Consider the following 25,856-nt stretch of genomic DNA (forward strand, 5'->3'; position numbering starts at 1 on the left):
AGGGTTGTGCTCCCTCCGAAGGCTCTGCGGAGCATCTGTTCCATTCCTTTCCTTTGTTTCTGGTGCTGCCTACAGCCCCTGGCATTCCTTTGGCTTGTAGAGACATCACTCCCACCTCTGCCTCCATCTTCAAGTTAATATTCTCCTTTTGTCTCTGTCTCTGTGTGTCTTCTCCAGTATGATCAAGAGCCTACCTTATTCCAGTAGGGTCCACCCTACTCCATGTTGGATTGAGGGCCAATCTTATTCTAGTACTTGAGGCCCGATGCATGAAAATTTGTGCAAGAATAGACCTTCCTTCCCCCCAGCTGCTTGCACCAGCTTTCCTCTGGCCCCTGATACCCTGGCTGCTTCCCTCCTCTGGCCACCAGCAGGCACCCAAGACCCAGGCTGGCTTTCCTTGGGAGCCCACAGGCACCCGGGACCTGGGCTGGCTTCCCTTCAGCCCTGGCTTTGTCAGGAAGGACATCCGGAATGATGACCAGAAGGATGTCCAGTCTAATTAGCATATCATTATTATTATTATTATTATAGATGATCTCACCTTTACTTTTATTATTATAAATGATCTCATCTTTACTTGATTTCATCAGCAAAGAGCCTATTTCCAAATGAGGCCCCACTCACAGGTATCTGGAATTAGGATTTCAACATACATTTTTGGGGAACATAATTCAACCCATATCAGGCAGTTTAATTGTTCCTTTCCCTTGACTTGAATGAATTTGAAAAATGGACCAAGTTTCTTCCTGAAACATTATCAAATTTCAGTCAGGTTCTTCTTGCTTGAATTGATGATCTCTTTGTTTAAAAAAGAATAATTTCCATATTTAATTGGTACAAATTGCGAAAGGCTTTAAATGCTTTGCATTTGCTTGAGGCTGATTAATGAGTAAATTTGTAAACTGTGGCTGTTTTAATTTGCCGGGGTTAATTAATGTTTACTGCACTAGGAAGATGAAAAGACATATATAAATGCACCGTAATGGGAATCATTTTTTAATTTGTTGTGGAGCATAAAGTATATTCGAATTGCTTACATCACTTTTTTTTTTTTAAAGAAGGCTACTGGAGCCACTATGGTAATTAGCGAGAGGACTCTAAAATTTTGAGGTGAATTAATTACATCTTATTGAAGATATCCTGTTTTAATACTACATATTTCAAGAAATGTGCTTATATTTTTACTCTCATTATGTAAAAAGTAAAGAGTAGAAATCTAAGAGGTCAAAATGGATAATTATATAGTGTGTCGTAATTTAGATAAATCTGGATCTGTTTTTGCTTTAGCTTTTTAGTTCTCAGTTGAGACTTTCGGAACGAGGTAGGAAAAAAAAAAAGGCTAGCTGTGGTGAAATGAAAATAAGATTTTAAAGCAACGTTTTTAAAGAAAAGAAATTACCAAAATTTCTTGTAAATTTTCAACTGGAGAAGCATCAGGGGCTGGGATGAGGCCTAGTGCTGAGAGTGGGAAGTGGTTAGAAAGAAAGACAGGGATGAGCTCTCCCCTATGAAGCCAGAAGCAGAGCATCATGGACAGGGATTGATTGCCTGGAGCAGTGGGATGGATGGGTTATCCATTCTTGTGAGGAGGTGACCATCTGGGGGGGTTTCTCCCCATGGTCCATGAAACACACCTTCTGGCACCAGGATCCAGAGTTCACGAGGCAACTTAACGTGGTGCTGGCCCCGGGGACACCACCCCATTCCACTTCACCAGTGTCTGAAAAGAAGGCGAATCCAAGGTTAAAGAGGCAAAAGGTTGGGTCTGCTTTATTTTTCATCTCCTACACAGTTTTCTCCTTTGTTCTTTGCAGAATTTAAGAAAAAAATATATATAAGATTGCTTTTTTTAAAAATTACTTCATGGGTGCTAACATTGAAATGGTTTAAGAAAGAAAGGAAAAAAAGACCCATAATGCTTTGTTTGGATATGAACAGTAACCACCAATCTGATGTTATTGCTAACCACTGCTGTTGGACTCTAAGGAATTTTCATCAAAGACACGGCACTGTGTTGTGGGTGGAACCATTCATTCTCTAGCAGAATTCAATATACAAAAGAAATCCCCTAGGAGGAATCTAATGTGAGCCTTTTCCCAAAAACCCTTCAAAATGCTTCTGAATCCTGGAAGACTCCTCTTTTCATTCCAGTGCCTCCCTCTGGGCTGTTTCAGCATTGACGTGAGCTCTCCCGGCCCATATTTTCCACATCCCAAGACATTGCCACTATGATGTGTTGGAATACTGCAAATTCAGCGTGTCTTACGTAAAACTTGTGCTTCTTTCCTATATCTGCTCTTCTGACAGACAAAACTCAGGCTGAGAATAAAAACATTATCATCCACCCGATCACACCTCTGCCCTGCTTCACCATCACCATCAAAGTCCCACTGTTTTTTCTTCTTGTATCTCATCCTTGAATGTCTTTTGGCTTTATCACTCTAGCATCCATTTATACCCACCATCCCCTTTCCCCCTTTTTAAAAATATATTTTATTGATTCTTTCACAGAGAGGAAGGGAGAGGAACAGAGAGCTAGAGGCATCAATGAGAGAGAAACATTGATCAACTGCCTCTTGCACACCTCCTACTGGGGATGTGCCGGCAACCAAGGTACATGCCCTTGACCGGAATCGAACCTGGGACCTTTCAGTCCTCAGGTCTATGCTCTATCCACTGAGCCAACCCAGTTAGGGTCCCTTCCCCTTTCTTTAACATTGACCTGCCGCTTAAGTATTTTATAATCCCCAGATCCTCCTCCATCCCTGCTGGCCACTCAACCCATAGAATTCCCGAAGTCTGGATTTTTGCTAATTGCATACGCCCAGTTCGGGTCACATATTCCTCTGCCCTCCATATCCCATAAACTTCAAGTTCTGGCTTCTGTTAGGCTGCTTCCCTTGTGCCCCACAGCCAGCAGAGTCCCAGCTCTCGGCAAATTTATCCTCTGTGCATTGGCAGGTGCATTTACATCTCCTACAGCGGTGGTGTCTCTTCCTCAGCAAATCTGTAATATCACTATCCCCGGCCCAATCCTCGCTCTGGTCATACTGTTTACCTTAACACTTTATAGGAATTATTTTATGCCCATCTTTCCTCTGGGCCATGAGCTCTGAGTAAAAAGGAATTGCCTTCGTTATTTATTGCAGTGGCCTGGGAGAAGGGAGATGGTTGGATTTCTGAGCCGTTGAATGAATGAGTGAGCTCATTAATTAAGGAGAAAATGGTTTTGTTTTTCTTGGCTCCAGATGATTTCCCTTAAAGTCCGTCCTTCCAGCCTCCCCCTCCTGCACTGTTAATGCTTCTCCGAAGGCAGACACTCTCCATCCATCTCCGAGCCTCGGATGCCAAGCACTTTCTGTCACGAGGCTCAATTTCCCCACATGGTTAAGTGATAACATAAATCAGCCAATGCAGAGGAGAAGGGACCATCGCTCTTGCAGAACTGTGCACTGCAGAGCAAGTTTTGTGTTCAAGTAAACACTCACAGGCCAGTGTGCAGAAGAGCAGAGAGGGCTGGTGTGTGTTTTTTAATCTGCAGGAATGAGCATTTCCAGTGAGCTAGCATGTACACAAACATACTGTGATGGCTACAAGCACAGGCAAGCCCTCCCTTGTGGCATGTATATATGTATATGTTTATACTTGTCCTGATCTTATTCATACTTACCTGGTCCCCTTATTGTAATTATCTGCCTAAATCTTTAGGCTCTTGGAGTGAGATTAACTAAGTATGAAAGTTGACCATCTCACTTCCTACCATCAGCTAACAGGCTTTGCTAAGCAATACATCCTTCTAAAGATAAACCCCATCAATTAAGCATTTACCAGGTGAATCCACCTTCTTCACAGCAGAGAAGGATTGCTGGCTTTGGGAGAGGCACTGTTTCCCATTCCTTTGGTTTTCTTGCGTCCGCCCCAGGATATCTGTTCCCCAGGTAAGACAGACTCTCGCACATTTGGGAAAGGGTGCTGATCAAAAGGACCGGCACGTACAGTGTGCAGGTTGGACAGGACCAAGCTGTTAGAGGCACCTCTCAGAATCCCTCCCTCTTCCTGTGCAACTGAGGGTACACCGGGAAGCTGAAATCCAGTCTACAGGCAGCTACAAGCCATGACTCACTCCCCAAAGAAAGCATCACGAGGCCTAGTAAGGGCCTGGCCTTTATCAGAAATAAAGGTGATGCTTTCATCTCTACCTGCTCTCTCTTGATTGGAGCAGAACTCGAGTGAGAAAGGAGACATTATGGATTGATGCCCAGACACCCCAACACCAGCAGCGAAGGCTGCAGAACAGGATGGGCTCAGATTATATAAAGGCCCCCCCGAACAACCTAGCCTTTATTAAAATACTAGAGGCCCAGTGCACAAAATTAGTGCACGGATAGGGTCCCTAGGCCTGGCCGGTGATCAGGGCCAATCAGGGCCTTCCTTCGTTCCATTCCGCCCCCTGGTGGTCAGCACACGTATTTTTCAAAATTAATCTTCCTAGACCAGGTTGGGTGGCTCTGTTAGTTGGAGGGTCATCCCATCCACCAAAAGGTTGCAAGTTTGATTGCTGCATATAAGAGGCAACCAAATTATATTCTCTCTCTCTCTCTCTCTAAAAATCAATAAAAATACATCCTCAGATAAGGATTAAAAATAATTTTAAAAAGCAATCATCTCCCTCCTCTTGCTTTCTTGTGCTCACTAAAAGCATCCGCGGTTTTTGAAAAATGAAATGTGATGTTAACCCAGGTAGTGCAAACCTCAGATTTTATTTTGTTTTCCCATTTACTCTGTATCTGAGAACTTATTTAGAAGTAAAAACAGACAAACAAAAAACTATACCCACTGTGCAGAACAACCCACCAGAAAATGGAAAAATGTGTGCTGGGGAATGAAATGGGAGAAAAAGCCATCCTCACCGTTGCATCTCCGTGTCCTCAGACCTGATCCTTGCAGTCCCGGGGCCTCTGCGTGCTTAGTCACTTCACTGCGTTTGCTCTCAGTGACTGCAGTCATAAACCTTAGGCCGTAAAGCGATGATGGGAAGAGATGAACTAATCAGTTCTCTAGAGGATAAGTCTGTTTTTCAAAGTGGCTCTCCGTTTTCTCTGGTAGTGGAATTGCAGGTGAATCATTGCTATTTTTTTGTTTTCTACCTCTCTTGCACAGAATTTATGTTCCTCTTGCAATTAGTGCCAACTGTTAGGTTTGCGTTAAAAGCGCAATGCACAGAAGCCCTGGCTTACGCCGCAGGGCTCGGCTCTTGGAGACGTGTTTGCAGAGGGAGTGCCACATGAGCCTGATTAGTTTGAAACTCCTTGAGCTCAGCCATGAAAGCACACATGTCCAGCCGGTTTTTCCTCCAGCCTATGAAGAGACCACTGTTTCCTGGGTTGAAAACCACATGAAAGAACTGCCTTATGTGGAAGAGTCAGGAGGCATAAAAATCACATTCATTTTTCTTTTTCTTTTCTTTTTTTTCTTTTTTTATTTTGCATAGGATGCATAGTTTATATCTGCTTATGTTAGTGATTATATATGCGTGTTCACTGTATGGGCTGATGAGAGGAAAAATCCTGATAAGTACAGGTTAAAGCTCGTGCTACCATTTGAGCTCCACTGGACTGAACTTTTCTTTTCTTGGTGTGTTTTTTGTTAATCCTCACCCGATGATACTTTTCCATTGGGTTGTTTTGGTTTGGTTTGGTTTGGTTTGGTTTGGTTTGGTTTGGTTTTGGTTTTTTAGGGAGAGTGAGAGAGAAAGAGAGAAACATCGATGTGAGAGAAACACGTCCATTCATCCATTGGTTGCCTCCTGCAGGAGCCTCAACCAGGGCCTGGGCCGAATCGAACCCGGGATCCTTTGATCTTCAGGCTGACACTCTATCCACCGAGCCAAACCAGCCAGGGCATGAACTTTTTATTTTAAAACAATCCTAGACGTAAAGCGAAGTCCTGAAAATATTACATGAAATTCCTGGTGTTGAAAGTAACTTGCAGACACATTGGCCCTCTACACCTAAATTCTTCAGTACGTGTTTCCTCAAAACAAGGACTTCGATTTGTATGTGTAAATATAACCTCACCGCGGCCTGCATTCAGAATTCCTTCTCTAATAAATAAACTTGGGCTCTGATGTGACCTTTATTTTTTGTTTTTTAAATATATTTTATTGATTTTTTACAGAGAGGAAGAGAGAGGGATAGAGAGTTAGAAATATGGATCAGCTGCCTTCTGCACTCCCCCTACTAGGGATGTGCCCACAACCAAGGTATATGCCCTTGACCAGAATTGAACCCAGGACCTTTCAGTCCACAGGTCGACCCTACATCCAATGAGCTAAACGGGTCTCGGCTGATGTGACCTTTAGAGGACTGCTCCCCTCAGGACTGCTTAGGCCCCCAGTGCCCAGGCAGAGCAGGACTCCTGGTGTAGCCAGAAATAGAACGGGGCCAGGAGCACAGGTCCCAGGAGTAAACCCGAAGAAGAGGCCGTTCATCTGTTTTGAGGTGCCCGGAAGTGGGGGGGGGGGGGGGGGGGGGGGGGGGAGTCTGCCTGACTTTTATCTTGATTCCTGATCTGATGCCATTGGTAGAATGGAGTTGTTTGATCTATGATGTTTAAAAGTCCAGGGGAAATTTATCTTCAATGAAAAGGGATTTTTTTCTGAGCTCTGGGTCTTATGCCGGGCAAGCGATACTTCAGGAAAATGTCACTGGCGATGAGGGATCTGCTCGCAGTGATGCTGAGCAAGTGTGCATCCCCTCCGGGGACCCTTTGTTGTCCTAAGTGGGGAAAGCACGCTCCATTTACAGTCCGTGTCCAGGGAACTCCAAAAGAAAAATAAACCCACGTTCAGACATGGAGGCTGGATTTTAAGACAGTAAGAGATTGTCAAGATGGATAGTGCAGCTAAAAATAAGAGGACTGGCCCAGTTTTTCTGCAGGTTGAAATGAAAACTAGATTTGTGGGGCAGCGTTGCTCTGGGATAAGATGATGTCTTAAGAAATATTTCCCCGAGTTGGGAAACGTGGCGGCACCATACAGGCCTTTGTTTCCACTGAGGTTGTCTAGTCCCTACACCCCGGATGCAAAGGGATATTTGGAAAAAAAGACAAAAATAAATTAAGTAAAATAATTAATTAGTTAATTAATTAATTAAAATAAAACAAAGGGATATGTGGGGTGCTAAGCATGCAGAATCAACCATTTGAATAACTCAAGACCAGCCCCGGCCAGTGTTCTCAATGGTTAGAGCATCAGCCTACAAACGGAAGGGTCACAGGTTCGATTCCCTGTCAAGGGCACATACCTGAGTTGCAAATTCATTCCGCACCTGGTCAGGAAGTGTAGCAGAGGCAATCAGTCGAGCTCTCTATCTCTCTCCCTCCCTCCCTCCTCCTTTCCTTCCACTTTCTCTAAAAATTGATGGAAAAAATATTCTCAGGTGAGATTAAATAAATACATCAAATAACTCAAAACCCCAAAGGCACCTAAACTATCTTAAGTTTTACTCCAAATTGGGGAAACCTACTGACAGGTCGTGTAGCTATCTTATCTATGCCCATCGTCTGGAGAAGGAGTCAAAAGGAAATGGGTGTTTGACAGACAGGGCTGTCAGAATGGAAGCCATAAATAAGGCCTGGCCTCCATAAGGGAGCAGCTCACAGTTGTACAAGTGGGCTTTCCAGCTTTGCTCTGCCATCCAGAAGTGCTGTAACCTTGGACTATGGCTAAAGGCTCTTAACTTTGGTTTCCTCATAGGAAGAAAAAAAATACCATTGCATTCATCACTTTCTGAATCTGTCCCCGAGACAATGTACGCAAAGCAGGGTGCTTATGATGACAGATGTGTGTACATTTATATGATATTGGTTACAAATCAGGTTAAATAACCGTGTTCTCCAGGAAGTGGAATTTTTCATGGGATGGTGAGAAGGTTGCACCGAAGTCGCGATATTTGGGTTCAGATCTCAGTTCTGCCGGTTGATAACTTTCAGTGCGTTTCTCAAGATGGATGACATAATTTCCTCAACTGTCAATGAGGGTGGCAGTCCACCAGAAAGATGTAGTGGATGTCCAATGAGCTAGTGGATATGAAAAAGGCCACAGGTGTCGCAGTGCGGGTGATCTCATGCTATCAAGCTGTCTTAGCATGACAGTTCCATCACAGGAGAACCCTCCCACCAATCGAAACATGCTAGTGTACAATCATCACCTCAAAAGTTCTCCCCAAATCATCACTTCAAACAGGCTGCTCAGTTGACCTACAAGTCAGTCGATGCCTGGAAGTAAGTGTGCTCACAGCGAGGGCTGGTCTCCAGGAGGGGGAGGCACGGAATGCCCTCTCCACTCACGAATGTTCTTTCTCTTGGCGTCTGAACCACTCTGACACCCTTCCTGAACACGTCCCCGCTCTGACTCCTAGGTCACTTCCTGACACATGGTCTGGCCAACACAGAAATTCATAAGTAGTCCTTCCTCCCCTGTGGCTTTCTGGTTCAGACTTGTCCTCATGAAAGATGGTTTCAAAGGGTTGGCTGGCTTCTACAAGCGTGACTTAGAGATTTCGGAGTAAGGTTGTTTATGGCACTATTGTTTCTGTTTTCTTTTTTCTTTAAATCTTAAAATGAGTTAATTTTTAATTACCAAATTCTTCTTATGAATTTTATGACACTGTTGTTTCTTGGCTGCACTCCTTGTTCACGCCTTGTTTGGGTTTGAGGCCTATTGTCTATGAAGGGTGGCGGGGGGCGGGGGGCGGGGGGGGGGGGAGGCCTGTGTGTGAAGGATAGCTGTGGCCCTTGTGTAGCGGCCTTTGTACAGCTTGTGGTCAGACTATCATGTGCTTAAGAGTCGCCTGCAGATTCTTTTCCAGAGTCTGTGTCCCCGGGCCTGGGGGGGATCTGAGATTCTGCTTGCCACACCTCCCTTCTGTGGGTGAGGGACCCAGGGCCGATGCAGTTACAGAGGCCGTGGATGTAGAATATAATGCACAGTGTGGCAGGTCTATGCTGAGCCGTGGATCGGACCCGCACAGAACTGTGATTGAAAATTAAATCCAATCTCGGTGCTGCTGTGGGCAAAACGCCTAGAATGGATGACAGATTTATAGGAGAGCTTCTAGATAGGGAAAAAATTGCATCCCTTTTATAAATACTTCCCATGCAGCTGTGGCAGTTGGGGGGCAGAGAAGGGGGTGGGAGTACTTTGTACAGAAGTGCAATCTCCGGTCCTTTCAGATACCTAAGTAAATATTTATTAAAAGACAAGAATTGGTCATATGAGAATCCCATGTTAGATAAGGTTGAAAGGAAATCTTCGTTTGGGAGAAAGGCTGCTGATAAACACATACTTTTGTACTGGGAACCAGAAGAACCAGAAAATGGAAAAATTAATAAGAGCTATGCTGCTTCAATCTCATACAAAAGAAAAAGCAGTAAACTCAAGGACCTCGGGCTCACACTGGTCCCCATGTCAGCACTTTGCCAGCTGCGGTTGGCCCAGGCCAAGGCTGAGGTCTAACCACCTTTCCGATTAGGAAATTGTCCTCTCCATCCGAATATGTTTAAAGGATGGAAGAGGTAGACCAGTCATCACAACCGAAGCCTGTAATAGAGAACCGATGTAACATTGGTTAACTTTATTCTCTTGAATCCTAAAATGTGGCAGTTCAATTTTGGGGCGGGGCTTACGTGGCCGATGAATGATTAAGAGAATAATGTTAGGATTCATCTGTTTCCCGTTGAGCAGCTCTTTGATGAGGCTGTTTCTTCCCCAAATCATGCGAGTCTGTTGCTTCTACCAAAACAAAACATTTTAGTCATTTGACCAAGAGGACATGGCTATGGGGTGTTCCTTTTGATGTTCTTTCTTTAAGATATATTTTTTTAAATATTTACAGTGACTGCTGAGTGGTGAGGCATTTTTGTTTTGTTCTCTTCTTGACTATACATCCTCAACACATTTTCGGAAGGGCAAGCTGATAGGGGTTTTTGCTGGATGTTTAGTAGTTGAAATTAAGTCTTTCTGTTATTGTTTAAACTGCAGATTAAATATTACCATCATGGAACTCCGTTAAATGCTTCCAGTTTTAATTGCAGAGCTCGTGTGTCTGGGTATTAAGGGAAGAAAATATTTGACTCCAGAGGTAACACGGCAGTTGGCAAATGCAGATGCTTAAAAGCTTTGGAGATCCCCAATATATGCCATCAAAGCATTTTAATAAAATATTGCATTAATTCGGGGGTGGGAAAGATAATCCATCAGGGCCACCCACACAGAAGTGTGGTTTCTGCGTGATTAGTCTCACCACGGAATTCAAAGCTGAATTCCCACTCAGAATGAGCAATGACATAATCATCTTTGGCTCTGTGTTTTTTATTTATTTTTTTTATCACAGGCAGAATTGCCCAGTGCCAATGGTGTTAACCACCGGTATAGTCCTGAGCCCTTAATAACATCACGAGGTTGCTCTGGACTGTCCCAAAATTGAATACTACCCCAGCTCACAGAAATGCCTCTCCTTTTGTCCCTTAAAACCACACTGACTTTCTTTGTTCCACATCAGATCACCAGAGGTGGTGGTTTCTGAATCTCTTGTGTTTAATTGACATGGGAATGTGGATTTCCGCTACTTTGTACCAAAAATAAAAACCTAAATGCTTTTCACTCTGAAAAAAAAAAAAAAAAAATGACGTATCTTGAATATCTCCTGTCATTTTCTGAAAGTGAATATAATAATAAACCAGGAAAATTAACCATCATGGGGCTGAGCATTTGAATAGCCATTTGGAGAAAATTTCCTGCCAATTGTGTAAGGGAGAAAAGAGAAAAGGCTGCCCTCCGATTTGCTGATTTGCCACCACCCGAAATGCCCTGGATGTTTCAGGAAGTGCAGACGTGATATTTTCCACTGTGACACTTGCCTACTCCACCTCTTTACGTCCCTGGCTGCAGTGAGCACAGTCCTCCCTCCAGCTCCCATGCCTGGGACATGCCTATTTGAGGGGACAAAAGCAATAACCATTCCATGGGGCTAGTGTTTAAGTTGGCTTACAACCCTGTAGTACGAATGGAAGACATTATGGGGCAGAGCTGTACTTCTATTGCCTGGTTTTTCCCTTTACTCAGCAAGTGCGCATTCAATTGATGCAACTCAGTGAGCCCTCTTGTGTGTGGTAATATGGAGGCCGGAGAGGTAGGGGCTCCAAGCGGGGAGGCTGGTGTTGTGCAGCCAGGATTGGATGCCAACACTGATGCCTCCAGGCTGTGGGATCTTAAAGAGATTCATTCCCATCCCCCAGCCTGGCTCCTGTCCCATGAAGCTAAGAAGGCCTGTCCCATAAAGTTGTTGAGGAAAATCTTGGAGGATGGGGACGTTCGAGGTAGTCTTGAGAGAGTTCATACTCTCTAGATAAGCAGAGATGGGCTTCTCAGGTAGCAGGGACAGAGAACAGAGGTGTCATGATGGGAATGCATGGTCCAGTTGGGGAATAATCCAAGACTTCTAAGATGCTGAGTCTGAGAGAGGTGTGATGGTACGATTCTGACACCAGTTCCATGGACAGGATTTCTCCTCAAAACACCAAGTAATTCTCCGACATCAGCTGAGTGTCCTACGCTTCAACCCAATTCTGACACTATCTGTCTGGAGATAGTATTATTCCCACTAATACTAGGTTAAGGGCTCAGGCCCACAAGACTGCTCCCCCACCCGCCACCCCCATTCACCGCACCATAGTCAATGGCAAGTTCTGATTGTCACCTGGGCTTCTGATGACCAGCTATAGAGGTTCTGCCCACCTTCTCGGGTTCTATTCCTCTAGAATGGCTCGCAATAATATCATTAACATCCTACTGGAGAAGGAGGGGAGGTTATGATAATGCCACAAAGGCACCAACAACAACATGATGCCGGATGGAGCCCAAAGCAGATTCTGATGAAGGTTATCCGTCTCGGCATAACTGTGGAAGCACCAATAATCATTCTAGAAGGTCCTTCTTTAGTATTTTACGTGTTTAACAGTCACAAGTGTAAGATTTATATAAAAGAAGTGCCCATTTAATTTATTAAAGCCAGCTCTGGCCAAGTTATTGGCCATTACCTGTGACTCTGTGAGACATGAAAACGTTGGGAGAAATCTAATGGAGCCTTTTATCTGTGTGGGACCGATCACTGCACGCATCAAACACTGAATTTTAGAAGCGTCCACAGTGAACAGATCCCTGTTATAACTCAAATTAAACTTCAAAGGGACTAATTTGCTTGGGATTTTATCACTTAAAATAATAGCTTGCAATAGAAACCAGCTCCCTACAAGGATATTAATCTCATGCTTTAACTCTATTCTGTGAAATTGTTTAAATAGATATATTTGAACAGAATTTTATTTTTTTCAGATAATTTTTCTGTCAATGTAAAAGAGAAGGTGAAGAATGGTAGTAAAATATTACAAACCAAATTTAAATCCTGCATCTATTTTCTACCACAAAAATAGTAACCGTTGACTGATTTGAAATATATAATACAGTAAACTCTTGATGGAGAGATGATTGGAAAATGAGATTCTGATTAATATTGATAGCACACGTGCTATTTGTGACTGTAATTTTTTTTTTTAAATACGTCGCACAGGAAATCCTGGTGAATCTTTGGCAACCTAATAGGAGATTCACTTTCTTGCGATGCCCTGATTTAAAAGCACTAGTTATAAAAATGCATTTCAATACTGGAATGTGTGATTTGGAAGTTTCCACTAGTCTACAGGAACTTCAGCCAAGTCGATTATGTTCCTTAAAGTAGAATGTGTTTAGTCCCTTTGACTAAGGGGTCCCTGGTAGCATTTTTTGAAAAGAGAAGCAGCTGAGGGAGGATGAAGGCAGGATGTTTGCTTCGAGATCACAGGACCCCCGTTGGGAGAGCGGGAAGAGGAGGATGGAGCAGACCTTCATGGGTCCAAGGCCACAGCCAGAGGGCAAGAGGCCTGTTACTGTCACCGTAGAACACATGTGTCAAACACAAGGCCCAAGGGCCAAATCCGTCCCGCCAGGCCTTGCAATGTGGCCCGAACCTCGCTGTCATCACTGCACTCCGCTGCGTTTCCATCACAATGACAGTTTATGACTGTTCAGTAAACCATTCAGCCCACGATTTAGGCTGGATTTTAGATTTTGGCCCCTTCTCTGATTGAGTTCGACACCCCTACCGTAGAACATCATGCAGCAGCAGCAGGGGAACCTTTAGGGAAGACAGACTTGTTCAAGTCAAAACTATGAGAGCTGTTCGACAATGGAGCAGGCTGCCCAGCTGTTAGGCTACTCTGGTCATCGCATGTGTTCAGGGAAAGACGAGGGATCCACTGGCTGTATATGTCCTTTGGCTTGTCCTGGCATAGGACCACAACTCCACGGCTAGCCCATCCCAAGAGCACCCTGTTGGTGTCCGGTGATGATAGTTTAACTGGGAGAGGCGTTCAGAGGAGAAAATAGCATGTTGGCTCTGGAGGTCATTCGCCACTGGAAGGGGCATCACCCCGAGCCTAAGCCATTCTCCCTGGGCTCACATCCCACCGTGGGCACTTGCTAGCTAAGACTTTGCACAAGTGGCTTCACTACCAGGTTCCTCCGTTGCCGTGTCTGTAAAGTGGAGGGGATGATGGTGCCAACCCCCAGCTCTCAGTGAGATTGTGGCTTTGTCCCGTTTCAGATGAGCTGCTGCAGAAGGAGCAGAACTACTCGGATGACGTCTTGGCCAACATGATCAGCGAGCCGAGGATCAGCTACGGGAACGATGCTCTCATGCCGTCGTTGACCGAAACCAAAACCACCGTGGAGCTTCTGCCCGTGAATGGAGATTTCAGCCTGGACGAGCTCCAGCCCTGGCACCCTTTTGGGGTTGACTCTGTGCCAGCCAACACAGAAAACGAAGGTAAGGGGCCAGTTGGAACAAGAGCATTCTGGTTTGTGTCTATACAGCTCTCTGATGTCCTGCAGGGGGGATAGGAACAATTTACCCTCAGAGCCATGCTCCCAGCTCTCTCTGCCCACAGTCCTGGGTCCTTTTCTCACTCACCTCTTGCCAGTCTACATGGACCTTGGTTTTGTTTGTGAGAGTAACCAGGTCTTTTTATTTTTTTTATTTTTTTTATTTATACTTTACCACCGCTCTGTATTTGGAACAAAAGGAATGTCCAAAAGAGTGAAGTTAGCACCCACTTGAGTGGAAATTCTGTATTAATTCAGGATCAAAGAATGTCAATAGGCCCTAACCAGTTTGGCTCAGTGGATAGAGCATCGGCCTGTGGACTCAAGGGTCCTAGGTTTGATTCCGGTCAAGGGCATGTACCTTGGTTGCAGGTACATCCCCAGTGTGGGGTGTGCAGGAGGCAGCTGATCGATGTTCCTCTCTCATCGATGTTTCTAGCTCTCTAACTTTCTCCCTTCCTCTCTGTAAAAAAATCAATAAAATATATTTTTTTTTTTAAAAGAAAAAGAAAGAAATTGTTCGGGACGCAGGACAATTGATTCGTGGCATTGCCCTGTGCCCAGCATCTAGCATCCCCAGTCCCTATCTACTAAAAGCAACCAGTGCTCCAGTCTAGTGACAACCCAAACCACCTCTACATCCCCCACCATCCCACAGGGTAGTGCTCCCCGCCCCCCTCAACCCTCACTTCTGAATGAAGTAGGTCAGAGTTTTAAATTCCAGTTCTGCTGTGTATTGTGGGTAAGTTACAGAGCCTCTCCTGCTGTTTCCTAGTCTGTGAAGAAAAAAAAAAAAAATAGAAATGTTAATTGAAGTTAGGGTGTGATCATTAAATGAGATGGCAGGTAAAGGCCTAAGGTGACCAGACATCCCACTTTTGGCGGGACAGTCCCAATTTTTAACAATTTAACAATTTGTCCCATAGCGTTTTAAAAAAGTCCCGATTTTTGCAAAAATCGGGACTTTTTTAAAACGCCGCAAGACAAATACTTAAAAATCGGGACGTCTGGTCACCTTAGATAAAGCTCTTAACAAAGTGCCTGTTTAGTGGTAGGTTTTTTTTTTTGTTTTTGTTTTTTTCCAAGTACTACCAGGATCTTAGTAGAGAGGTTTTGCCAGCTTGTATCAAGGATAACCATCCTATGGCCCAAACAGTATATCCTGAAGATTAATGAGTCTGATCCAGTGCTAACATCTTAACCCTTTCTGTCCTCATCTCTCTCTCCTCGCCCTTTCCGGAGCCGTTTCCTGGTAATCTCACAGACAAGTGCTCACACAGGGTGCCACTGAAAATACCCAGGGTTCTCAGAGGATTTCCTCCCATTGTCCCTGCAGTCCTTATCATCGTCACTTCAAACACTTCCCCAAAAAGGCGTGTGTTTTTTTTTTTTTCCTAAGCACAATCAATGAAGTCCAGAGAGAGGGTCAGACACCAGGGCATTTTTTAAATTTATTTTGAAGGGGGAAAAAAAAAAGATAAGCATATTACAAACACAGCTTTCCAATAGTTTAGGCTCTTCGGCCAGCTGCGATTTGCCTGGGGAGGCTTTTATTGTGTGTGTTTTCCAATCCGCAAAGGGGAACCGGCTCACCTGGAGTGAAGCTGGTGTTTATAATAGGATTTCCTCGTGGATTGTGAAGTCATCTAGCTGAACGCGTTTTTGTTAATAGCACTTGAGCTTGTTCTTTCTCAAGATTGCTGGAGCTGGCCAGCCAGGAAGATCAGCGGAGTGCAGGGGCCACCAGCCAGTCCCTGTGGCCAGCAGTCGGCTCCTTTGTTTGAGACACATCCATAAAGCACGTGGCTGTGCTCAAGGAGGCACCGCAGGGCTTGTAAGATGGAATGTGCTAGTATATCATCACAAAGTGGCGTTCCCTCCGCTCTGCTTTTCCTTGGCCATAAAAAAAGCAACGAGCACATCACCGTCCGCGGTGAAGTTGAGATTTAATAAAGGCTTTCATTAAGCCTGTCCAGGCCTCTCTGTGTAAAACTGCCTTCCTCCCGACTCCAGCATCACCTTGGGCCGAGTGGGGAGGTCTGCGAGGCAGCATTCAGCTTAGAATTGGTCTATGACAAGCAACGCCAGAACTAACGGACTCAAAAGGCCCAGCATTTCAACCATTCTGTGTCTCTCCTGTTATAGGGAAGGCTCTGATTCCAAGCTGCTGAAGGCAGAGAACTTACACATTTCTGCTTGTTTAACTCTTTAAGGTGATCTGTCTCTTGTTTTTAATTGACTGGTCGGCCGATGTAAAATGTTTTGAACACCCTGTCGATATCACCTTCCGGCTTAATGAGGAATAGTCCATTTGAAAAACCAGAGAGTGTTTGTCATAGATTGGGAAAGAATGCAGTACTCTGTCTTATCGATGTGTGTTCTGTTTTATTCCCAATGATGCTATAATTATCTTTTTTTAAATGTCTTGATGTCTGCTCCCTGAAAACAAGAGTTACTTATTTTTTCAATATTAATTTATACTGAATCAGTCCCAAACTACGAAAGCAGGCTGGGGAATTAAGTCACTAACACTATTATTGTTTTATCTTCCTAAAAAAAGAGAAAAGGTTTTATTACTGTTTGCAAATAACACCCTACACATTCAAAAAGTTTACAGGAGCGGTCTCCTCACCCAGAAATCACTGATGAATGTTTTCTGTGGTTACACCTTCTCTCTGCACACTTGATACTTGTTCATATTCCCTCAAGTCAGTGGTCGGCAAACTGCAGCTCTGTTGACTAATGAGTTTGCCGACCACTGCCTTTAGTAATGGTGGAATGGTGCTTGACCATTGATAAAGCTCTTTCGCATGTCTGTGCATTGAACTTGAGACACACAGAGAATCAGGGAGAATGTGGCTTGCCTGGGGTCACACAGAAAATAAGTGGTGGCATTGAAGAGGACCCTGAGCCTGGGCCAGCTGCTCGGGCTGCATTTAAACCCCAGACTCGGCTGCTTCCTCCCCCCCCCTCCCCCCCAGAAGACCCTGAGCCATGTGCTCAACCCTCTGTTACTTCTTGGCTTGGCAAGTGGGCTCTCGGGCCTTCTTGCCTTCCGCCGAAGCCCCGCCTGGGGTCCCCGTGAGGACACTCAGAAAGGACAATAATCTTTCGGTGAACTCCGTTTTACGAGGAGTAATAAAATCCCTGACTCTCTGTGCTTGCAGCCGAGGGGAAAAGATGAACTGTGGAGAAACGAGATCGCTCAGGTGTATCTGTGAGTTACAGAAGGACGTGCATCTGATACTCAAATAAAGTGCTAGAGATGAGTTTTCCTCACCGCAGCAGTCGTTACAGAATATTTCATACGTCGGGTATTTCGTAAACGTGACTTTACAGTATTTGTGAGTTTCAGAAGCAGGTTTTAATGTTCTTTCTCACTGCAGTTAGCAATGCAGATGTTGTTATTTTTATTTCACATTGGAAGAAACAGCCTCGGAAGGGGCCATTTGCCCCTGATCACGTTCGTTGTCCATTTTCTACCATGCCCTGTTGGCAGGAGACAGCACCAAACCACGTTTCTCTTTGGATTCATCCAAACGTCTCAGTATTCTCAGAAACATGATTTTCTCATATTTTGAAGACCTGGCATGCTGTCACTTTCTTTCCCCTCAGTGTTCCTGATGTGTGACATCCAAAATCGATTTGCGTTTATAATCCCTCCTTGCATGCCTGGGATGTGCCATATATATAAAATAATATATATTTTATATATATGGCACATAATAAAATAATATATATTTTGTGCCAAATAATAAAATAATATATATTATTTCAGAGAGGAAGGGAGAGGGAAGGAGGTATAACATGAATGATGAGAGAGAATTATTGATAGGCTGCCTCCTGCATGCCCCCTACTGGGGATTGAGCCTGCAACCTGGGTGTATGCCCTGACCGGGAATCAAACCTTGACCTCCTGGTTTAGGTCGATGCTCAACCATTGAGCCACCCCAGCTGGACTGTATGGTCTTTAACTGCTGATCCACAGACATCTTTGCTCACCCCACCTCACCTTCCCACCCTTATTCCCCCTCTCTCGACTTCCTTTGCCCCTTTACCATTTATTAATCCTGAAAGCTTTGTTTCTCTCCCTTGCCTGTTTTCTTCAAAGACCCATATGTGTCTAAGTTCAAGTCCACATTTCTGGGAATCAGAAGCACTTTGGCAACAGCAGCCAGCAGCAAACAATGGCGGGCACCCTTGTGCCGCCTGCGCTGTTGCCTTTGGGCCGGACCCAGAGCTCTGTCTGGCACAGGAGGAATTGTGCGAGCCAACAGACACGGGAGGAAATGCCCGCCTTTCACACATGTCCCCGGCACGTCACCTCCTCCGTGGAGACCGGCTTTCTCAGAGAGACAGAGACAGGCTGGCTTACTCCCTGGTTTCTCTCTCTTCCCCTCACACTGGGAACAGATATGATTCGCTCCAGGGCAGGTGATGTGGGGAAACCTTTCTCTCCCGATAAGTTCATGTTTGCATTTCCCCTGGAGATGGGACGGAGTCCTTTGTAGTTAACTGTAAAATGAGATAAGATTGGGCAGTGGTAAAAGGAGGTATTTTAAGATTTTCCGCTGGGCTGGGTATAATATATCTTATTTCTCATAAAACACACACACACACAAGATACTGGCTGTAAACTCTGAGAGGAAAACCCACACCCCTCCTCCAGCTTCTCTGTGATGTTCAATGCTTTTGTGAGAATACCAAGGGGTGGGCCTGGCACCAGGAGCCAGAAGCCTTTGAGAGGGGTCCCCCGCCCGCTCCTGGGGCTCAAGATTAACTCGCTGTGGTTCTCTGCCAGCTGCTCCTTGTTGGATAACTTGTGTATTGCACATGCTCCTGCCTGCTCTGTGTTCAGGAGCCTCGACTTACCATCTCGATTTGTCTCGTTTGCTTTCCGTGTCTCTTGCTTCCTGCGCCCAGTCGAGCCTGTTGATGCCCGCCCTGCTGCCGACCGAGGACTGACCACTCGACCAGGTACCGCCCGGGGCCCCGCTGCCCCTCAGCTTCTTCCGCTGGGGCTGGAGCTTGAGCTTGAGCAGTCGCCGCCCCTTTCTGCGTTACTAGCCTCTCTGAAATGCTGGTGTTGAGAGACAGGGTTGGAAACGGCGTGGAAACCAAACTTTTTAAAATTCCCCTTTGCTTTTCCTTAGGCTTCATTTCTTACATTTTTTTTCTTTCTTTCTGAGCTTTCCTTCTCAAACAATAAAAGGGAGGCCTTCCAACTTTTTCTAAATCATTTTTAAGTGGAGAGGATGCTATCAGGGCCCGTCTGGGATGGAAATCCATGCACATGCAGGCCCTCCCTGGGGGCGAGTTGGCTGCTGCGATGAATGTGTCATCATGCTTTCCTCTCGGGAACCGGGATGAGTCTGTGCTCACTGAACTGGGCTCAGACGCCAGCCAGTCCCTCGGGAGACCTGACTTTCTAAAAAGACCAGAACTGGGGTATCTCCATAACCCAGAAAGGTTTGCATGTCCCCCTTTGTGGATTGTGTAGGCTCATTCTCAGTGAGTGGCTAAAATGCATGCACAAGGGCTGAATGTGCAGAAGTCTGCATACAAGCCCTTCCTTTCTCATGCTCCTTCACATCACATTCACACCGAAAACAGACACTTTTTTCTTAGTTCCCCGAGCACTGAGCAGGAACAGTTTTTCACTCTTTGCTCTGCATTTGGTCTATGTCTGTGTCTCAAGCTGAGTTTTAAGAATCATGTCACACAAAAAAAAAAAAAAATCATGTCACACCACAGCAGGAGCATGCCTGCTGGTCATGCCACCCTCAGCCTCACCCAACTGAGCCTAAACAGTGCTGTCAAAGCCTCAGAAAGAAGAGAGAAGTTACTGAATGGGCAGACCTGTGTGTCCTGGGGAGAGTTTACGCCTATCAATGCACGCCTTTGCGTGTTTATTTTGTTCCTTAGCCTCCTAATGTCCCTGTGCATAATTACGGGACAGGAAACTAGCCTCGTGGAAGATGTTAGCACACAGAGGTCCCAGGTCCAGATAGAGTCAGCCGTGGGGCCAGGAGCACGCTCTGCCCCTCTCACAGGCTCGGGCCACTTCTGTCCCCACCACAGTCCCGGAGGACTCCAAGTCTGACTTATGGCATCTTTCGTGCCTCTGCACTGTGACGCACAGGACAGCAGGGACAGGGGAGTGACATCTTGACAGCTAATCTCGTTGGTTTGATGAATCTCCGTCTGCAGGGCTTCTCAGAGGGACTTGAATTAGAGTAAGTCAGACACAGCTCCGGCTCCCTTAATCTCTTCCTTATTGCGGGTCCCACGCACGTGAATGTCAGGGAGCCAGCAATCGGCCCTCCATCCTGTTCCGCCTACGGGTGGGGCCAAGGCTGAGGGTCAGTTTCATTCTAACCGCAACCGAGACCAGCCCCTGTTGGCCATTTGCCTTGGGCCTATTTTTTTTTTCAAGGCATTTCCTGCTTTATTTTTTAAAGGAAGAGATGCTTTTCATCTACAAACATTAAAATGTGAATTAGATTTTATGTAGGCCTTACCTTGGGCATGCTGGGCTGATATGTTCCTATTGAAATATCCACCAAAGTCAAATGATTTTTCTTTTCTTAAAGAAAAATCTGACACGAATAAAGCTTTTCCATACATTGTCAAACAAAAACATTCTGCTTTTAAGGAAGAGCTAGAGAATAATTAGAAGTAATATATAGATGGAAAGAAGGTCTACGTAACATCTTTGTTGTAACAATAGCCATAGTTCATTTCGATATTTCACAAAGATCAATACCCTAACTGCCATGGAGGGTCAAAGGAAATCAAATAAGTTCCCTGCTTAGAATGGAATCGGAGAGGTGCACACAGTTTGTGCATTCAGAAAGATGAGAGGGAGTTAGAAAGGCAGGGATACACAGAACATACAGGGTGAACCAGGAAGTAAGTCTGTGATGTGAGCAGGTGCGGCACTAACAAAGGGTGTGCTAACCAGGCAGTTGCTGGAGGTGAGGTCTGGGAAGGGTTTGAACAATCTGAGGCACGTCCATTGGCAAAGAGGAGGGCACAGCTTAGGCCAAGCTGCCTTTCTTACACAGCGTATGGCTTGGGTTCCCCCAATAGAAGAAGGTCATGGGTTGGAAAGGATGCTCAGAGAAGAAGTGAGGAAGATTCTAGTTAAGGCATGTGTATGAATAGTGGTATTTGCTGGAAATACATAATGACATAGGTGTACTATCCTATATAATAAAAGGCTAATATGCAAATTGTCCTCAGGAGTTCAACCAACCGGGAGTTTGACCGCGCACTATGGCATGCTCTGACCACCAGGGGATAGCATAGAATGAAGGAATGCTCTGGCTGCCATTCGGCAGCCAGCAGCCAGGGGAAGGAAGGCCCCAGTTGGCAGCTGGAAGACACCAATCGGCCCTGATTGCTGGCCAGGCCTAGGGGCCCTACCCACGCATGAACCGGGCCTCTAGTATTTTTATACTTGTAGTGAGTCTGTGAGCATCTGAACCAGTTTCTCCCATGTTTTGTAGCATTTGTTTTGTTTCTTCCCTCACCACACTTGATAAGACTGCATGCTTGAGTCTAAGGCACCAAATTATATGTTTAGATTTTTCCAAACTTAGAAACCTTCACCCGGGGTTGTCATATCAGGTCATTGTGTTTGAACAGTCACTGTTATCACTCTGAAACAAGTAATAAAGGGTCTTTGTATAATCACAGCTGAGGAAAATGACCTCTCCTTGCCTCTCACATCTGAACTACAATACCAGGGCACTGTAACTTCTAGAATGTGGAGTCAGGTAGTGAGCACAGTGGTGATTTTTGAGCCTCGTGGCCATTACAGCTACTCCCTGTGGCTTATTTCCAGTGAAAAAAATAGACTCCGGAGGACAAATTACACCATTTGACCAGAATAAAGGAGAAAAATACATTAGCAGCCTCTTCACAGGGGCGGAAAGAGAGCCTCTCCACTGTAATTTATTGCCACCCTTCTCTGTCCTTGATCCCAGGCCACGTGAGAGGTGTCATGAAGGCTGTGCCTTTTCTCCCTCAAATGCACACAGACTCTCCTCACTGGCCAGGACTTAGAAACCTGGAGTCACCCCAGGGTGTAAAATGAAATCAGCACAACCCAGAAGATGCAATTGTGGATCCTATAAACAGAGGTCCCTGCGATGTATTGAACTCTGCCCATGCAGGGTCAACTTCCTGTCACTGGTATTGCATATGTGCAAGCTTATTAACTTTTCTCCCCTTTTAGTGAGATGTGCTTAATGTACAGAAAGTCTTTTCACTAGATGATCATAAATGCTGTGCAAAAATGAACTAGCAAGAGCTCTTTGTGCTGAAACTCTCTTCAACTATTGTGCTATAATCATCTGTTGTTCTGATTTGACAGAGGAAATTGAATTTTTATTTTTATTTTTTACTAACAAAAGTATTCTTGGTATTCTTTGAGAAAAAATATGGGCTTTTAAATTTTTGAGTGAGGGGCACATTTTTTTTAACTCATTTTTTGATGTGATTATTTGGTCTCACAGATCTAAAAGAAAAACTATTTAAAAGACTTTTCTAAAAATCTCAGAAGTATAATATTTACTATTTCATTGCTATACCCTAGTGACAGGAAGAAAAAAAAAAGGATGAGGTGTAAAGGAATCACTATGGATTTACAAAGATCTCAGATTTAAAAGTGCTTGTGGAAAGATAAAAATATACAGCCAATAAGGATAAAAAAGTATTAGTGTCACGGCCCAATAAAAATTAGTGTCAAAAATATTAAGGCCAAATCAGGTGAAACTTAGAAGAAAGTGCTAATAATTTTAAAGCAAGAAAATAAATAAGGATGGAGAACCACTAGTCCCTTGTATTGGTATCTACTGCTGTGTAACAAATAGTCCCATGACTTAGCCACTTAAAAGTAACAAGCATTGAGTTTCTTACAATGCCTGTAATGCTCAGGATATTAAGCAGGGTTCAGCTGGTGCTTCTAGCTCAGGGTCTCTCATGGGATTGCATGGTGACATCTGCCAGTGCTGTAGTCACCTGAGGACTGATGCGTGACTGGGACTGGTGGGTCTGTTTCCGGAATAGCTCCCCCACACGGCTGTGGACAGGAGACCTCAGTACCCCACCAGGTGAACCTTTTCATAAGGCTGCTTGCATGTCCTCACAACGTGGTAGCTGGCTTTCCCAGACCAAGAGAAAGAATAAAAAGGAAGCTGCAAAGTCTTTTACGACCTACCCTCAGAAGTCACCCACCATCACTGTCACCATATTTTATTCATTTAGAAGCAAGTCCAAGAGAGAAGTGCCAACAGATTCTTGGATCTATTTTAACACTGTCGCCCATCTCTGCCCAACTTCAAATCATTCTGGCCCAGACAAACTGCAGACTAAGGGAAACTGAACGTGCACTCACAGAGCCATTCTCCATGATCCTTGTGGAGACTGGAGAGCAGGAGAAGACTGGGAAAGTAGAAATAAGAAAATGTAGTTCCGACAAGCAGAAGGGAAAGATAGGGGTGTTATCATCTCCAAACCAGCCATAGATTGAGATCGATCTTGAGTCTGTCCATCCAGACAGCCTGTGAAATGGAAACTGTGAGCAACTGGGCAAGAAATGGGTGATTGGTCATAGCCAGCGTGGGTTCCAGAGGTCTGGTGCAGATAGTTATCCTCTGTGCCTTCATAGTCTGAGCTGCTAGACAGAGGGTCAGATGCCGGGACACTGTGCTCTTCTGTTCCAGCGAGGTGTGTGATGCGTTTCACAGGGCCTCCAGACAAGGTGGAGAGAGGGACTGAACACAGACAAGAGCCTGGGTCCCATGGGAGCTGAAGGGACTAGGAATGTGTAGGTGGAGTTAGAGGAGAAGCAGCAGGACCCATTGGCTCTCCATCGGCATCTGGTCTGTTCAAGGCTGTAAAGCAGAAGACAGGGCTGGGCTTGTCACGTGCTGAACAAAGAACTTACAACAAACTGATTTGGGGGTGATGTAAGAAAGGCCATTCTGTCTTAAAACGGAAGCAAACTGATATATTCGCCCTCTGTTCAGGCAGGAGCCGAGAGTTAGCCCTTGGCTGGGGACACCCGAGAGGACATGATTTTAAAAGCCCTTTTCATTCTAATTTTTGATAGTGAAATACTCCAGTGTAGAAACTCATGCTTTGTACTTTCTTCTATTTGCTTGAAAAAAAAAATGACTTTGCATTTTTGTTTTTAAGCTTCCAATTATTATTATTGGAAAAATGAAACCCATTGTGACCGTCGGTGGGAGAGTCATAGCAATTTGTAGAGAAGGAAGGCAGCCGCAAAGGAGCATTTTCAAAGATTATGTGCTGCCGCTCTTTATTCAGCCCGCGAGCCAATTACATTCCGTATCTCTGACTAAATCGCTTAACTAAATAAATGATAGCATTTTTACAAGGCCTCACTGCATAGATCCAGGAACATAATTTATTGGTTGACGGAACCAAAAAGCTTCAAAGGGGCAGTTTTGTTCTACCAGGTAATTAATGTTCATTTTTAAAGGCTTTTATTATTTATTTTTTTTCTGAAGGACTATGAGCACATGTAAAAACACATGCAATACGCCAACCGAGAAGCCCCTAAAACAAACCAGCCTATTCTAGAAACCTTGCAAACCCCCAGCTAGCGCTAAACTTCTGGTTTTCCCATATTCTTAAAGGTAGTCAAAGCTCTAACTTCAGATTTCTTTAATCTTTAAAAAAATTGTTTTGTTTAAAATAGGTGGTGGTTAAGGATTTATAGAGAGACCATTTTTCTTGAAAGAAGTCACTCATTTTCTCCAGCTTCAGGCCTAGAAAGGGTTCGGTGTTGTAGAGTGGCTGTTCATAGAGAAAATGCATGGACTTGTGTGCGTGTTTTAATGATGGTGTCACGCTTATGGTGCCGCAGGTTCGGGACTGACCAACATCAAGACGGAAGAGATTTCGGAGGTGAAGATGGACGCGGAGTTCCGCCATGACTCGGGATATGAAGTTCATCATCAGAAACTGGTACGTAGGATAACTGGCCTCTTCCTCCCCTCTATCTCGCCAAATGATGTATCAGCTCTTGTGCATTGATCCAGTTAAAAAAAAAAAAAAAAAAAAAAAAAAAAAAGATTAAGAACACAAGTAAAGCCAAAACCGGTTTGGCTCAGTGGAAATCTCTCTTTCCAATATTCACAAATAAAATTTATAAATCCAACTCTTAAACTCCCAAAGAAATGCCTTTAATATATTGTTTATGCCTTGACTTTTCACTCTAAATAATTGGAACCCATCTAGAAACTGACTTGAGATTCAGATTTGCATTTTAGCTCCCATAATTTGGGGAAGAGGAAGCTTTTTGGAGCGTGGTTTTCATTGGCAAGTCAATCAAAATAGTGATTCTAGAATCGGGGGCATTCTTCATCTGGCCGATGTGAAAGAGACTAAAAGAAAAATGGGGAGCTGCTGCAGAGTTGGAGCTGGTGGGGCTCAGAGCTGGGGATGAATGTGGGGCTTGCCTCTTCTGGTGCCATTGTCATAAAAGTCGGTTGCTGCAATTACACCGGCTGCGACTCCTGTAATGCGACAGTGATGAATGGCGGCGGCAGCAATTAGGAGGATCAGCTCCCTCTACTGAACTCCTTGATAAGATAATGCCCTGTAATTAGTGGGATGAATATTACAAAATTACAGTATTTTCTTAAAGACACAGGGAGATGGCCAGACATGCCTTTATTCCTGATTACTTCGTCCTTGTGTCACTAGCTAATTAATGATTTGCTTTTTATCAATAATGTTGAGCGAGCAAATTCCTGAGGAGGGTGGAATATTTATGAGCAGCTGCTAATTTTGTTGCAAATAGACCAGGAGTAAAACGCATAGAAATTGGCTGTATATT

At 44.6% G+C, this 25,856-nt stretch overlaps 1 protein-coding gene across 7 annotated transcripts in view; it reads left to right on the forward strand.

Annotated features, from left to right (window-relative positions):
* LOC118724175 (amyloid beta precursor protein) overlaps positions 1–25,856 on the forward strand; it is a 213,970-nt gene that overhangs the window by 176,283 nt on the left and 11,831 nt on the right. For 4 of the 7 annotated variants that reach the window (XM_036447151.2, XM_036447152.2, XM_036447147.2 and 1 more), the window contains 3 exons: positions 13,704–13,925; positions 18,905–18,958; positions 24,882–24,982. In XM_036447151.2, coding sequence (XP_036303044.1) covers positions 13,704–13,925; positions 18,905–18,958; positions 24,882–24,982 — 377 coding nt within the window. The remainder of the gene's footprint in view (positions 1–13,703; positions 13,926–18,904; positions 18,959–24,881; positions 24,983–25,856) is intronic. The other 3 variants (XM_036447153.2, XM_036447148.2, XM_036447150.2) reach the window with 1 other exon arrangement.

Source organism: Pipistrellus kuhlii, unplaced genomic scaffold, assembly GCF_014108245.1.
Source record: "Pipistrellus kuhlii isolate mPipKuh1 unplaced genomic scaffold, mPipKuh1.p scaffold_m20_p_2, whole genome shotgun sequence".
Lineage (NCBI taxonomy): Eukaryota > Metazoa > Chordata > Mammalia > Chiroptera > Vespertilionidae > Pipistrellus > Pipistrellus kuhlii.